The sequence below is a fragment of the Musca vetustissima genome, unplaced genomic scaffold, assembly GCF_032173495.1.
Source record: "Musca vetustissima isolate MV318-11 ecotype Yass unplaced genomic scaffold, APGP_CSIRO_Mvet_v1 utg65560, whole genome shotgun sequence".
In the NCBI taxonomy this organism is placed as follows: Eukaryota; Metazoa; Arthropoda; class Insecta; order Diptera; family Muscidae; genus Musca; species Musca vetustissima.
In genome coordinates this window covers 2,132-16,341 of record NW_026877345.1, presented here as the reverse complement: position 1 = coordinate 16,341, position 14,210 = coordinate 2,132, and the positions used below count along the sequence as shown (strand labels likewise).

The 14,210-nt window shown below is 33.3% G+C and overlaps 1 protein-coding gene across 1 annotated transcript; it reads right to left on the bottom strand.

The window, feature by feature from the left end:
• Positions 1–7,030: 7,030 nt before the first annotated feature.
• Positions 7,031–9,958, bottom strand: LOC133321947 (uncharacterized). The gene is made up of 2 exons (XM_061531019.1): positions 9,261–9,958; positions 7,031–7,121 (listed from the first exon to the last, which is right to left on the bottom strand). Exons 1-2 carry the CDS (start codon positions 9,956–9,958, stop codon positions 7,031–7,033), a joined length of 789 nt encoding a protein of 262 aa, XP_061387003.1.
• Positions 9,959–14,210: the final 4,252 nt, after the last annotated feature.

Here is a 14,210-nt window from a genome sequence, read left to right as displayed (position 1 = left end):
CAAATTAAGTATGAACAATCCAACCAATGGAAAAATTAGCTTAATGATATTAATAGGAATTCCATCAATCCCGACAGACTAAGATTTGACCTTTAAAAGAGCCTCTAATAATTCGGGTTCATCAATTGAACGAAAAGAATGGGAACCGTCAGTATTAATAATTTCATCGAAATCAAAAGGTTCAGAACTCCTATAGATAGGACTGACAAAAGATTCATTAATGACATTTACATCTTCAGAGATAGAAATATTTGCACTATTTGTACAACCAGATGTTTTAAGAACTCTCCACAAACCAGTGGAATCTAACCCAGCAACTAGTTTTACGAAATGCATCCTTCTCTCTTTGCGTATCACACTTTTCGCCTTGTTACGTAGCCTGCAGTAAGAATTCCAATTTTCAGAAGTTTGGTCAGATAGATACACAGAATATGCCAGGTCCCTGAGTGATCTATAAAAAGCCTCTCCTAGATGTCATCCACGGGTCAATGGTATAAGAAGTTATTCTTCTAACCATTGGAACGAAATTAAAAAGGTTTTTAAAAAGGCAATCAATAATAGAGCACTTAGTATCAACATCGATAGCTTCAAAAAAGGATTGACGATTAAATTCATTAATCCCAACCCAATCAATATTAAAGTAATCTTAATACTCAACAAACTCAGGCAGACGACGGAAATTAAACTTCAAACTAGTGAAAATCATAACATGGTCAGATTTAGAAGGACATTGGACCTGATCAATTATAGAAAGCAAATTTATATCACTGACAAGCCAAAAGTCGATTAAGGAAGTAGAACGCGAGGCTAAATCAAAATGTGGAGGCCGACAGTTGTGGCCTATTGACATATTGAGCCTCGTACAAAGTGAACGTACTAAGTTAGCCTTACTCGTATTAAACAGATTGCAGTTGAAATCGCCCGAAATTATGACGTTTTCATACTTAGCAAGAAGTTCACAATGATGAATTTCAAATAATTGCAAATCACCTCTAGAAAGGTAAACAATCCCAAATAGAAATGTAACACCACCATAACTAATCTCCAGAAAAATTGATTCGCATCCTACCTCGGAAGTCTTATAAATGGATTTACATTTTAATCCGTTCAAAACAAAAATTCTTACACCACCACCTCGACCAGATGTTAGCCGATCATTACGTATAAGTTTATATCCTGGAATATTTACGGCACGATCAGGAATATCTGGCGATAACATGATGGCATACCATAAGCGTTTTGGCTTTAAGATTCTTAAAATATTTCTTCATAATTTCGTCCCGTATAAAGACATCATTAAATTTCACCAATACAGACTTCTTATGGTTGATGTAGCATAGTTAATATCATGACGAATAATCGATATGTAAAAAAAATTCGCCGAGCTTGACAATTGGATCTACAAAATTGCCCATACCTTCAGGCAACCCACTGATAACAATGTCCGCTCTATTTATTTTCCAATGCAAAACATTATTCTCATGTCGAAGTTGGCACAATTTAGTATCAGCCTTAGTATCCACCTTTTATATAAAATCACGGCATTCAGCAATTTGAGATTCAACATTCTTAATAAACGTTGACATATCATTCTTCATATCAACAACACCATCAATAGCCTTCTTAACCTCGTTCCTTTCCTCAACATTCACTCGCAGAAAATTGTCAAATTTGTCATTAAGGCGGCTAACATCACTTCGCAATGTGGATGTATCAGAAGCATCAGGGGGGTTGCCCACGCATGCAGGACAAACGTACGAAAGCGAAGGATTGGAAATTAAGACATCAACTGGATCATCTTCCTACTTAAAATGATCAAGATTGGCCCACTTTATGGGGTAGCCCCTATATTACGGCACTCTCCTATATTCCATATTTTGAGACTGTTGTAGCAATTTTTCCAGCCAAACATCATCAACATTTTTTAGGGTAGTTCCAAATAACGTTATCTCTTATATTTCGAGCACGGTTTTTGATTTAATTGGCTGTAATTTGGTATTATGGATTCTCAATTTGTAGAACTTGTTCCTACTAATAATTATTTGTATTGATCCACCTTTTCACTTCACTCGGCAGAAAATCTTCCTACAAAAGAAATTATAAATACTAGCCTATGCTTCGGTGTAATTCACATATAACGGTGCCCCCCATTATTAAGTATTTTGTAGAGTTTTGGCATGTTTTTTAACCAAATTAGTTATAATTTAGCATTTTGAATTCTCATAGTTAGCAAATCTTAGCACAAAAATATCAACAATGGTCTACTCGTTTTTTCTCAGTGGGTGTCAATTTTTGCTACCAATAAATTTCGTGCCAAGGAAGCTATGTTTGCTCCATTAACATAAAATCGGAAGTAACTATATGTGAGATATATGTGAATTCGGACTAATATTGGAAGTTTAGTACGCTATGCAAAATCTTGGCTCTATCTATATATCGTTAGCTAAAATGCAAAAAGGCGTAACTAACAAAAGCGTAATTGTGTAGGAGAAGCAAACAACTGTTTTGAATGAAAACTATAAACATGTCAAATGAAGATTTTTCTAAGTTCACTTTTAATACACTGACAGATGTATACCTAAATAAAACAAAATTGTTTTTCAATTATTATTATTATAAACCCACTTGTAGTTACGTATTTTTGTTTTTTGTTAATAGAAGCTCCTTTTTGGACCGCAGACGCGTAAAACTTTTTCAACACATGTAGTTTATTGACATTCACAATATTCATTGAAAAAGTAAATTTTCAATATTTTGTAGTTACACCTTTTTGCATTTTAGCTAACGATTTGTGAGCTATATCTAAATCCGAGTCGATCAACCTGGACTAACAGCCTGTTTTTGTAAAATTCGAAACGAAACAATTCGAACGAAACCTTTATTTATGTAAAAAAATGTTTCTTGATTCAAAACAAAAATAAACGACATATTTTTCAAAACCAAGGAGTTTGGTCGTAAGTCAAAATTTTAAAAAAACAGGCTGTAAATTCAGTAGGCTGCGCAAAATCTTGGGTCTCTCTCGATTTGCCTTTTACAAACATATGCACAAAGACATAATAACCTTTACCACAGTTCAAAATCGGTTCAGATTTAGATATATCTCACATATGTAGTTTCGTCCGATTTTATGTAAATGGTGCACCAAACTTCCAATATTGGTCCGATTGAGACAAAATATTGTACCGAGTACTGAATTAGGTCTACACATTTTTCAAATGTTATTCAAAACATTTCAATTGCAATTCGAGAATTTCATTTGTAATTCGAGAACTCAAATTGCAATTCATAACATTTCACTTGTAATTCGAGTATGTAATTGGTAATTTACAACATTTCATTTGTAATGTTAAACTTTTCATATGAAATTCAAAAAAAATTCATTTGTAATTTAAAACTGTTCATTTGTAATTGCTATATTTCCATTTGAAATTTGTAGGGTTTCATTTGAAATTCAAAGAAATCCGTTTAAAATTCAAAGTATTCAACTTGAAATTTATAATATTTCACTTGTAATTCAGAATATTTCAGTTTTAATTCGAAACAATTCATTTCAAATTCATACACATTCATTGTGTGTTATCATTAATATTTTTCGAATTTAAAATGAAATGTTATGAAAAACAAATGAAGTGTTATGTATTTCCAATGAAATGTTAAGACTTTCAAGTGGAATTATTTAAATTTCAAATGGAATTTTATTAATATCAAATGGAATTTTATGAATTCAAATGCAATACTTGGAATTTAAAGTAAAAGTTTATGAATTTCAAATGAAATTCTATGAATTTCGAAAGGTATTCTATGAATTACAAATTAATTTCTCGAATTACAACAGATATGTCATGAATTGCAATTGGAATTCTCAAATTGCAAATTATATGTTGTGAATTTCGAATGAAATTATCAAATTGCATTTGAAATGTTTTGAATAACATAAGAAAAAGGTGTAGATTGATACATTGGTGACAATACTTCGTTGTGGATTTTCAAAAAATATTTTTTCAAGGACTAAACAATTTTTTTTGGGTCTATAAACAGACGAGGATTTTTACAAATATTTTTTGGGGTCTATAAACAGACGTGGATATTTAAAATATTTTTTTGGCGGGAGGTACCAGAAGGAGTGGATAAATGGGTCCCATCTTCAAACTTGATCTAGGCTTGGTAAAGATAATTGGTTGTGCAAAGTTTGGATCAAATCAGACTTTCATTTCGCCTGATATTGGTATTATAAATATTCAAAATTTTGACCCTCTATGGGGGAGGTACCAGAAGGAATGGACCGATGGGTCCCATCTTCAAACTTGATTTAGGCTTGGTAAAGATAATAGGCTGTACAAAGTTTCGTTAAAATCTATCCGTTTGCATGGTATTATAAAATAAATTTTTAGCACAATTTTTTGAATGAAATCGGTTGCTGCCTTCGAGAGTTATCGTGTGCACCAGCCAGCCAGACAGACGGACGGTCCTGTGTAAATCGATTCCAAATCTTCTGAAACGGATTTGGTGCAAAGAAAGTCATTAGCATAAAGGCTGAGGCTCTTCTAAGTGGTCATGTTTCTGTTTGCTATTTAACTAATATTTTATATATTTTCTCCAAATTTTGTAATCAATATTTTTTTATGTTTTGCATGCAATGTTATTTGTCGTTTGTATTTTGTGACTAGTGAGCAAAGCAGTATAGTCGGATGGGGCCGACCATATGATGCCCTACACAAATTCAATCTGACTTTCTGTGGTTCTATGTTCTGAGCAATGTTCTGAGCTTGAGCAATATTTAGCGATATTTGCACCCTCTTGACCGACTAGAGGTCAACAAATATTACTAATATTCAGTACAGCCCTTCTAATTACTTAACCAGATTCCCTTCACCGTGGGTTTTGTTGTGATGTTCGGCTTTCAAAAACACGGAAAATTGACTTTTCGGTCCACTACATTCCAATATTATTATCTGGTCATCACCGAAAATTATCGGTGTTGTCCTTGACCATAACTGGAACCTCATGGAAAATTTCAAAGCGATCAGCGCTATATTCCGCCCTCTAGTGTGGTAATTGTTTCCTAAACAATATATGAATACGTAAGCACCTGTAAATATGTAAGTGTATCTGCCACAACCGAGTACATACGACAATATAATTGGTATCAATTTAAAGGCCAACCACTCCTCTTTGATATACTGGTAACTTCTGGCGACTATGTCAAAATTTGTAATTTTTCACACAGGGTGCATTTGACCCGCTAAATATTGACTGATCTTAATCAAAACAGGCATGCTTATTATTTGGCCCGATCCCCTTCTCCATGTAAAAATTAGCGATGTTTGGACCATAATTACGGCCACTGGAACGACCAGAAAATCAGACACAAATAAAGTTTTTGGTCCATTTCACCGCCTATATATTAACCGATCTTCACCAAAAATAATAGGGGTCTTCATTGGCCAGAACCCATCATACATGCAAAATTTCATGAAGATTGGTCCATAACTGTATATATCATGTTTACAAATTATAATGGTCGAGATATGACGATTGATATACTTAAAGGTGGGCCTAGGACCATATTTCGCGGCGTTACAAACTCTTGGGGCTGCACAAAGCTATAATACCCTGACAACATAGTTGTGTAGGGTATAATACATTTTAAATTTAAGACCTAATATTTTTTTATAATTCTACAAAGTATTTGTATAATATATTTTTATGAAAATTGGCTGGAATTTCTTTGCATTATTTTTTTAAAGAAATTTTTTTTTATAAATTACAAAATTTTGGGGAAGTAATTGATATAATTTATATCAGTATATTTATACCCTACACAACTATGTTGTCAGGGTATTATAGCTTTGTGCAGCCCCAAATGTTTGTAACGCCGCGAAATATTGGTCCTAGACCCACCTTTAAGTATACCGATCGTCATATCTCGACTAGCTGAGTCGATCTAGACATGTGTGTCCGTCCGTCCGTCCGTCCATTATAATTTGTAAACACGATACAGGCCACAGTTATGGACCAATCTTCACGAAATTTTGCATGTAGGATGGGTTCTGGCCAATGAAGACCCCTATTGTTTTTGGAAAAGATCGGTTAATATTTAGGGGATGAAATGGACCAAATACTAAATTTTTGTCGGTTTTTCTGGTCGCTCCAGAGGCCGCAATTATGGCCCAAACACCGCGAATTTTTGCATGGAGAAGGGGATCGGGTCAGAGAATAAGCATGCATGTTTTGATAAAGATCGGTCAATATTTAGCGGCTCAAATGGACCCTGACTTTTGTGTGAAAAATGACAAAATTTGTATTCTATGGCATACATATTTACTCCTGGAGGATGTAGACCCCAGGAGTTGATAGCATATCCAAGAGGAGTGGTTGGCCTTTAAATTGATACCAAATATAGTGATGTATCTACTCAGATGTGGGAGTTACAGTCAAATATTTACAGGTGCTTACGTATTCAGATATTATTCAGTAACCCATTACCACATTAGAGGGAGAAATATCGCGCTGATGGCTTTGACATTTTTCATGAAGTTCCAGTTATGGTCAAGAACAACGCCTACAATTTTCGGTGATGATCAGATTAAAATTTTGGGATGAAATGGACCGAAAACATAATTTTTTGTGTGTTTTCGAGTAGAGCATAATCCGAAAATCACAACACAACCCACCGTAATCTGGACAAGTAATTAGAAGGACTGTACTGAATATTCGAAAAAAGTAAGGAAGAGGTGTTGTTAACCTGTAATCGGACAAGAGGGGGCAAATATCACGAAATATTACTCAGACTCGGAATAAACATCCTCAGATAGTTAGAGTTCGTGGTAGTTGTGTAGGGTATCGCATGGTCGGCCCCGTCCGACTATACTGCTCCGCTCACTGGTTTTAAATATGTATAACTCCTTAAATTATTGTTTTTTTTTTTTGTTATTTAATATAAACAATATTGTCGTTTTAGTTATTTAAATTTTACATAATTATTTTTATTTAGTTCTTCATATTATTTTAAAAGGAATTCAAACAGGAATTACAGCGACAAATTTTGACGTTTGCATTTAGCCCGGTGGTTTTTAAACCATAATTGTACATTTTTGGTTTGCAAGTGTGGAAACTTTTGTCTGTAATGATAGAGAAGAAAGAGGGAAAGATTGATTGTTTAGTAATATTTGTTAAAAAATTAAAAATAAAAAACTAAAAAACCTGAAGGAATTAAAAATAAAAACCTGAAGGAATTACCATCCGTCCTAAGTGGAGATTTTTAAAAATATTTTTTACCTTCTATACTAAGTGGGAATTTTTTATATATATTTTTTTCAAGGACTATCAAAAGAGAGCATTTTTTTAATATTTTTTTTTTTATAAAATTATCATAACGTGAATTTACTAAAAATATTCTTTCAAAGACTTTAAGAAACGGGAATATTTGAAGGAATTTTTCAAAAATTCAAAATGCATATCTATATCTATCTATATATATAAAAATGAATTGTTGTTCGTTAATTTTGCAAAAAGTATTTTGCAACATATTTGCATTTTTAATTTAATTTTTTTCAATTGGATTGACATTGTATTGAAACATTTTTTGGGCGAATACACAAATAATTAAGAAGTATATCATTGAATGTACAAGCGATCATTGTATGTACACGTTTTGCATAAAATGCACGTACATTTTCGGACTAATGCAAGGATGAAAAATCAGGATATGAATGATTCTAAGATGTATGCCCTAGATTAATTTGTTTGAAAATAATAATAAGAACATGTTGTTCCTTAAAGTACCTGAAATGTTGCTATGCCACGTGAAATATCAAATCAGGTGGTTATAAGTCTAATCGTTTATCAATATCTTTGAAGTTATAAACAGAACACCTCTCATATATCCGATACCAAAAATGTGCAAAAATCTATCATAGAGCTCAGCTGAAAAGAGAACAACTAACATAAAATCAGCAATATTAGAAAATATGTCTACGATATATTATCTACCTATCCAACTATTATTACTATCTATCCAACTACCGATAACACTCAGGTTGGAAACGGGAGTAAGAACTTCAACATACCGAAAATTGAACGGGAAATAATTATGGCGTATTTCTAAAACGTATGCATGCATAATTTCTGGGATGCTATTTTTTATTCACTGGAATCCGTTATCCCCAATTATAGCCAACTCTATGAAAAAATTCGGTCAATGTCTTTATAGAACCGAAAATGGGGCGGGACCTGTATTTATATGCTATATCAAAACTTGGTCCTAAATAGATAATTTTCCAATATTTTTCACCCCTAATATGACATATTTCATTATATAGACATTAGACATACAATGGGAATGGGGATTAATTAATTGTTGGTATGAAGATTTGACACCACATGAGGAAATATGGGGGATACCATTATATGGGTGCTACCCGGAAACTTGGATCAATATACTTTTAGTAAGTAAATTTTTGTACTCACTGTACATCTAAAATATAAAATAACATCCAATTTGGTTCTAACACGTGACAAAATCCCCCAAAATACAGAAGAGTGAACTGATATTGACAATTTTAGTAGGATTCATGCTACCAAATAAAACAACCAATTACAGCTGATTAGATTGAAAAACGTGTCCAAATCTCCAAAGTATCGTATAATGTGGAGTGCCATTATATGTGGAGTGCCATTTTCGGAAGCTTGGCCAAATTATGTTAGGATCATTTTCTACTCGATGATCATCCAAAATATAAAATTACAGCCAAATACCAAATGTACTTGGGCCAATATTGATACTTTTCTATAGATTTTCTGCTCAAGAACTATCCCCTATATTAAATTAAAAGCAATGCTGTTGAAAACCGTGCCCAAGATCTTCAAAATACCAAATGTTTAGGGCTACCATTATATAGGCGGTACCCCGAAACACGTGACAATATTGATAATATTTGGTACGGACAATTCTGCTCTAGTACAACCACTTCTGTTGAAAAAATCGTTAAAATTTCTCATACTGCGAGTTACCGTTATATGGGGATACCCTAAATAGTGAACTAAAATTGAACATTTTCAATACCAAATATCGTAGGATAGTAGCAATGTATGTGCAAATTTCAGAGCACTATCTTAAATCGTGGAGTGTAGCTTAATATTGGGCTATCTTGAATTATATTTGTAACTTATACATCAACAATAATGCTATGGAAGACAACTTTTGCCGGGCCCGCTAGTTTTTTATAAAAAAAATAAAAATTTATAAAAATCCAACTCACCTATAGGGCATTTTATTCAAATCGTCGGTATATTTTAAAATGAGACTATGAGATGGATGTGCATTAATAGCAAACCAATGTTCCATCTTTGGCACCTCAGTAACGGGATCGAACAATGTACGATCCCGTTTGCGTCGTTCTTCATTTGAAAAATCCGTCAAGTCATCGCCATACATAGTTGAATTTGCCTGCATTCCTGCAGCGCTGCCACCACTACTGCTGCAACCACCACTGCAGCCACCTACACCGCTGTCACCTCCACTGCAGCCACCTACATTGCTGTCACCACCACTGCTGTCACCACCACTGCAGCCACTTACACAGCTGTCACCACCCTGCGTGCCATCAAATCCACCACGCATTTCAGCACGTTTCAGGGCGGCCCGGGCATTTTTGAACCAGTATATCACATTTTTTAAATCCAATGGCTTGGAGCCACGGCGCGATCCCAAGGCATTCAGCTGCATCACATAGGCCTGCATCTGCTGCCTCGTTGGATGGGGATTCTCCTGAAACCATTGCTGAAGCTGCGGCAATTCGACATCGGGATCAAAAGTGGTGCGCTTACGTGTCCTTTCATTCGCAAATTCCGAATATGACAAACTGGCATTGCCCGCAGTTGAGGCGGCTTGAAAAGCAGCAGCGGCAGCTGCTGCTGCAACTGCGACCAGCGCTTCAGTGCCCATACTGTGTTCCATATTAGCCGGGTTTCTTTTTAAATCTTCGGCTATATCACCGCCGGAGAAAGCGAAGGGATTTTGATTTGAAATTTGTGAGAGGGTGACATGGAAGGAGATGGGGTGAAAAATGGGTTAGTTGGATGTTGAGAGTAATAAAAGATGATTATACAGATAATAATACATAATTTAAGATCTGACCGAACGTTTTTGAAAATTCGAACGTCGACAAAAACGTCGTATTTAAAAAAAAATGTACTCATTTTTGACAAATAATTCTTAGAGTCGATTTGAAAATTTTGTTGTAAGAGTATTTTGTGGAACTTTATCATAAGCTGGAATTTTCTAAAAATATTTTAGGATAAATATTAAATATTTTTTTGATATGTCTATCCTAAGCGTGGAGTTTTAAAAATATTTTTTGACTGTCTATCCTAAGCGTGGAGTTTTAAAAATATTTGGTGACTGTCTACCCTATGCGTGGATTTTTAAAAATATTTTTTGACTGTCTATCCTAAGCGTGGAGTTTTAAAAATATTTGGTGACTGTCTACCCTATGCGTGGATTTTTAAAAATATTTGTTGATTGTCTATCCTGAGCGTGGATTTTTCAAAATATTTTTTGGATAAGCGTGGATTTTTAAGCATATCTTTGTTTGACTGTCTACCCTAAGCGTGGCTTTTTAAAAATATTTGTAATTTAAGATCTGACCGAAAATTTTTGAAAATTCGAACGTCGACAAAAACGTCGTATTTAAAAAAAATGTACTCATTTTTTACAAATAATCCTTAGAGTCGATTTGAAAATTTTGTTGTAAGAGTATTTTATGGAACTTTATCATAAGCTGGAATTTTCTAAAAATATTTTAGGATAAATATTAAATATTTTTTTGACTTGTCTATCCTAAGCGTGGAGTTTTAAAAATATTTTTTGACTGTCTATCCTAAGCGTGGAGTTTTAAAAATATTTGGTGACTGTCTACCCTATGCGTGGATTTTTAAAAATATTTTTTGACTGTCTATCCTAAGCGTGGAGTTTTAAAAATGTTTGGTGACTGTCTACCCTATGCGTGGATTTTTAAAAATATTTGTTGATTGTCTATCCTGAGCGTGGATTTTTCAAAATATTTTTTGGATAAGCGTGGATTTTTAAGCATATCTTTGTTTGACTGTCTACCCTAAGCGTGGCTTTTTAAAAATATTTGTAATTTAAGATCTGACCGAAAATTTTTGAAAATTCGAACGTCGACAAAAACGTCGTATTTAAAAAAAATGTACTCATTTTTTACAAATAATCCTTAGAGTCGATTTGAAAATTTTGTTGTAAGAGTATTTTATGGAACTTTATCATAAGCTGGAATTTTCTAAAAATATTTTAGGATAAATATTAAATATTTTTTTGACTTGTCTATCCTAAGCGTGGAGTTTTAAAAATATTTTTTGACTGTCTATCCTAAGCGTGGAGTTTTAAAAATATTTGGTGACTGTCTACCCTATGCGTGGATTTTTAAAAATATTTTTTGACTGTCTATCCTAAGCGTGGAGTTTTAAAAATGTTTGGTGACTGTCTACCCTATGCGTGGATTTTTAAAAATATTTGTTGATTGTCTATCCTGATTGTTTGGATTGATTAAAAATATTTTCAAGGGCTACATAGGCGTGAATTTATTATAAATATAGTTAGACCTTCTACACTAAGTTTGAATATTTTAAAAATATCTTTTGACCCACTAACTTTGGTCTTTTAAATATTTCTGACCTATTACCTAGGCTCTGATTTTTGTTTCAATTTTTATTTGGCCTACTAAGCTTAGATTCATTTTTACAAATTCTTGGACCGTAGTTTTAGATTTGTTTAAATATTTTTTTTTTATATTTTAAAAAATATACTTTCTTTAATAAAATTCTTATCTCAAAGAAATATTAAAATTTTCCAATATCGTGCGCTCACGCCACACTTTTTGTTTTGGTTTTTTTATTTCGTGTATATCAGTTTAAGCCCACTTGAATATTTTTTGATTATTTTATAATCCCTTTTATTATCTATGCCATAGAGACAGACATTCTATAATTGATTATTTTTTGATTGTTATCTAAATTAAATATCAAGTGATCCACCTGCCTTAATTTTACATACATATCATTTTCAGTGTGAAGCAATTGTTTTATTTTATTCATTTGACGCCATAAACATTGATTCTTTAATACCGGAAGATTGTAAATCAGAGCATTTAGAAAAAAATACATGAATAATATCAATCAATTCATTTTTTTATAAACAAGAATCTTGCCTAAAGGGCCATGAGCGATTCCAAAAAGTTCATTACATGGACTACTGCAAAAGTTTAAAATCAACAGTATATCACTTAATTATATTATAAACAACATAATATACATTAAAATCCATGAACATCTGCATATTGAAGTAACTTTTTCTTGTAACATTTTAACGAAACATATTGAAGTAACTTTTTTTTGTAACATTTTAACGAAACACTGAATATTTTGAGAACCTGTGGCAAACTATTGAACACCCGAGCAACCCTTACATGAAAGACTTATCCAACAATGGGTACAAACGAGGCACTTGGGTTTGAGCATTTCTCACAGACCTACTGAATGAAAATAGTTCTACTACTGAGGAAGGAGTTTGGGTTTTGTAAACCTTATAGAAAAAAAGCATACATCTGATTTTAAGGAAATCATCAAACGAAGTACCAAGAAACTCTATGACATAAGGAGAAAAATGATCACGCAACTTAAGTACAAACACTTAACGTATTACTCTGTGGAATAAAAGCCTAAGTTTGCGCAGGACAACACCACAGCTGCCACCAAAAATCTTAACACAATACATAAAGTGAGACATAATCAGCGCATGTACTACCTGTATCCTAATACTTTTCGGCAGGACAACGTCCAAACAGTATAAGTTTCGTAAAAAAAAGTTTACCTTGGACACTAACGAATGAACATGCACATCAAACACCAAACCACTATCAAGCAACAATCCAAGACACATCATGGCGCATTAGAGTTGTACAGTTCACGAACGAACTAGTTCAAATGAACGATTCACTTAAAATACCGATTGAACTAGGTCTTACAAATTCGTTCTTTTTAGTTCATTTAAAGAACGAACTGGAATAATCGTTCCTTTTAGTTCAAATGTGAGCGTTTTACTGATCTAGTTCGATTTGGTCTAAATGGGTGCGACGCTCGAGTTTTATTTTGCATGTGATATTAACAGCGCTTTAATTTAGTAAACACAAATAAAAATATGTTGCCTATCATTTATGGCAAGTAATTATTCAATTATTTTGAAACTTTTCTTAAAAATCTACGCCCATTAGGTCCACATTTTCTTTGGAACCTTTTTTATTCCACCACTTTATCAATTCCTTTGAAACATTTATTTAAAAATTCACACATTATAGGTCCATAAAATGTTCTTAAATGTTTCTTTTTAATATCCTAGCCATATAGGTCCAACATGTTGTAATGTTTTACAAAATTGTAATATTGCTTTTATACACACAACCTATCAACTGAACGATTCGGAGAGCGAAGAACTTTTAAAAGAACGACCGAAGTAAAACGACAGCTGAATAAAAGAGCTTAATTACGAACGAACTAACTACGAACTTAATTACTGAACTAGAAGAAAGAACTAGTTCAGTCAAAAGAGCTGAACTATAAAGAGCGATTAGCTAACTGAACTAGATAGAACAAGTCTATAGAGCTTACAACATCTATAGGCGAACTATAGATGGAAACATTTATTGAATCCGCTCGCATGTTGCCAAAATACATAACTTTGGTTTTCTCGACATTTATTGAGAGCCAATTGGTAGACAACCACGTAACTAACAACCACGTAACTAACATATTAACAGTGAAATCAATCGAGGCCTGTAACACATCCATGAACACATATTCTCCTTTAAATAATATTTGTATATCATCTGCAAACGCAAATGAAATACAACTTCTACTATTAATACTACTGAACATACCATTAACATACATTACAAACAACGGGGGACCAAGAACAGACCCCTGAGGCACACCACTACTTACTGACAACATACTCCAAACACAATTCTTACAAGCAACATATTGTTTTCTGCCAAACAAATATGAAAAAATTAGCTTACATGCTGACGATGAAAAATTAAAGCATCGATACAATTTATCAACCAATATGTAATGACTGATTCTATCAAAAGCCTTCTCAAGGTCCAGTGACAATAACACTCCACAACCACCAGCAC

Coding starts and splice junctions, on each gene's coding strand:
- LOC133321947 (XM_061531019.1), bottom strand. CDS start 9,958: ATGGAACACAGTATGGGCACTGAAGCGCTGGTCGCAGTTGCAGCAGCA. Junction 7,122..9,260: donor TTGAATAAAATGCCCTATAG/GTGAGTTGGATT, acceptor CTATCATTACAG/ACAAAAGTTTCCACACTTGC.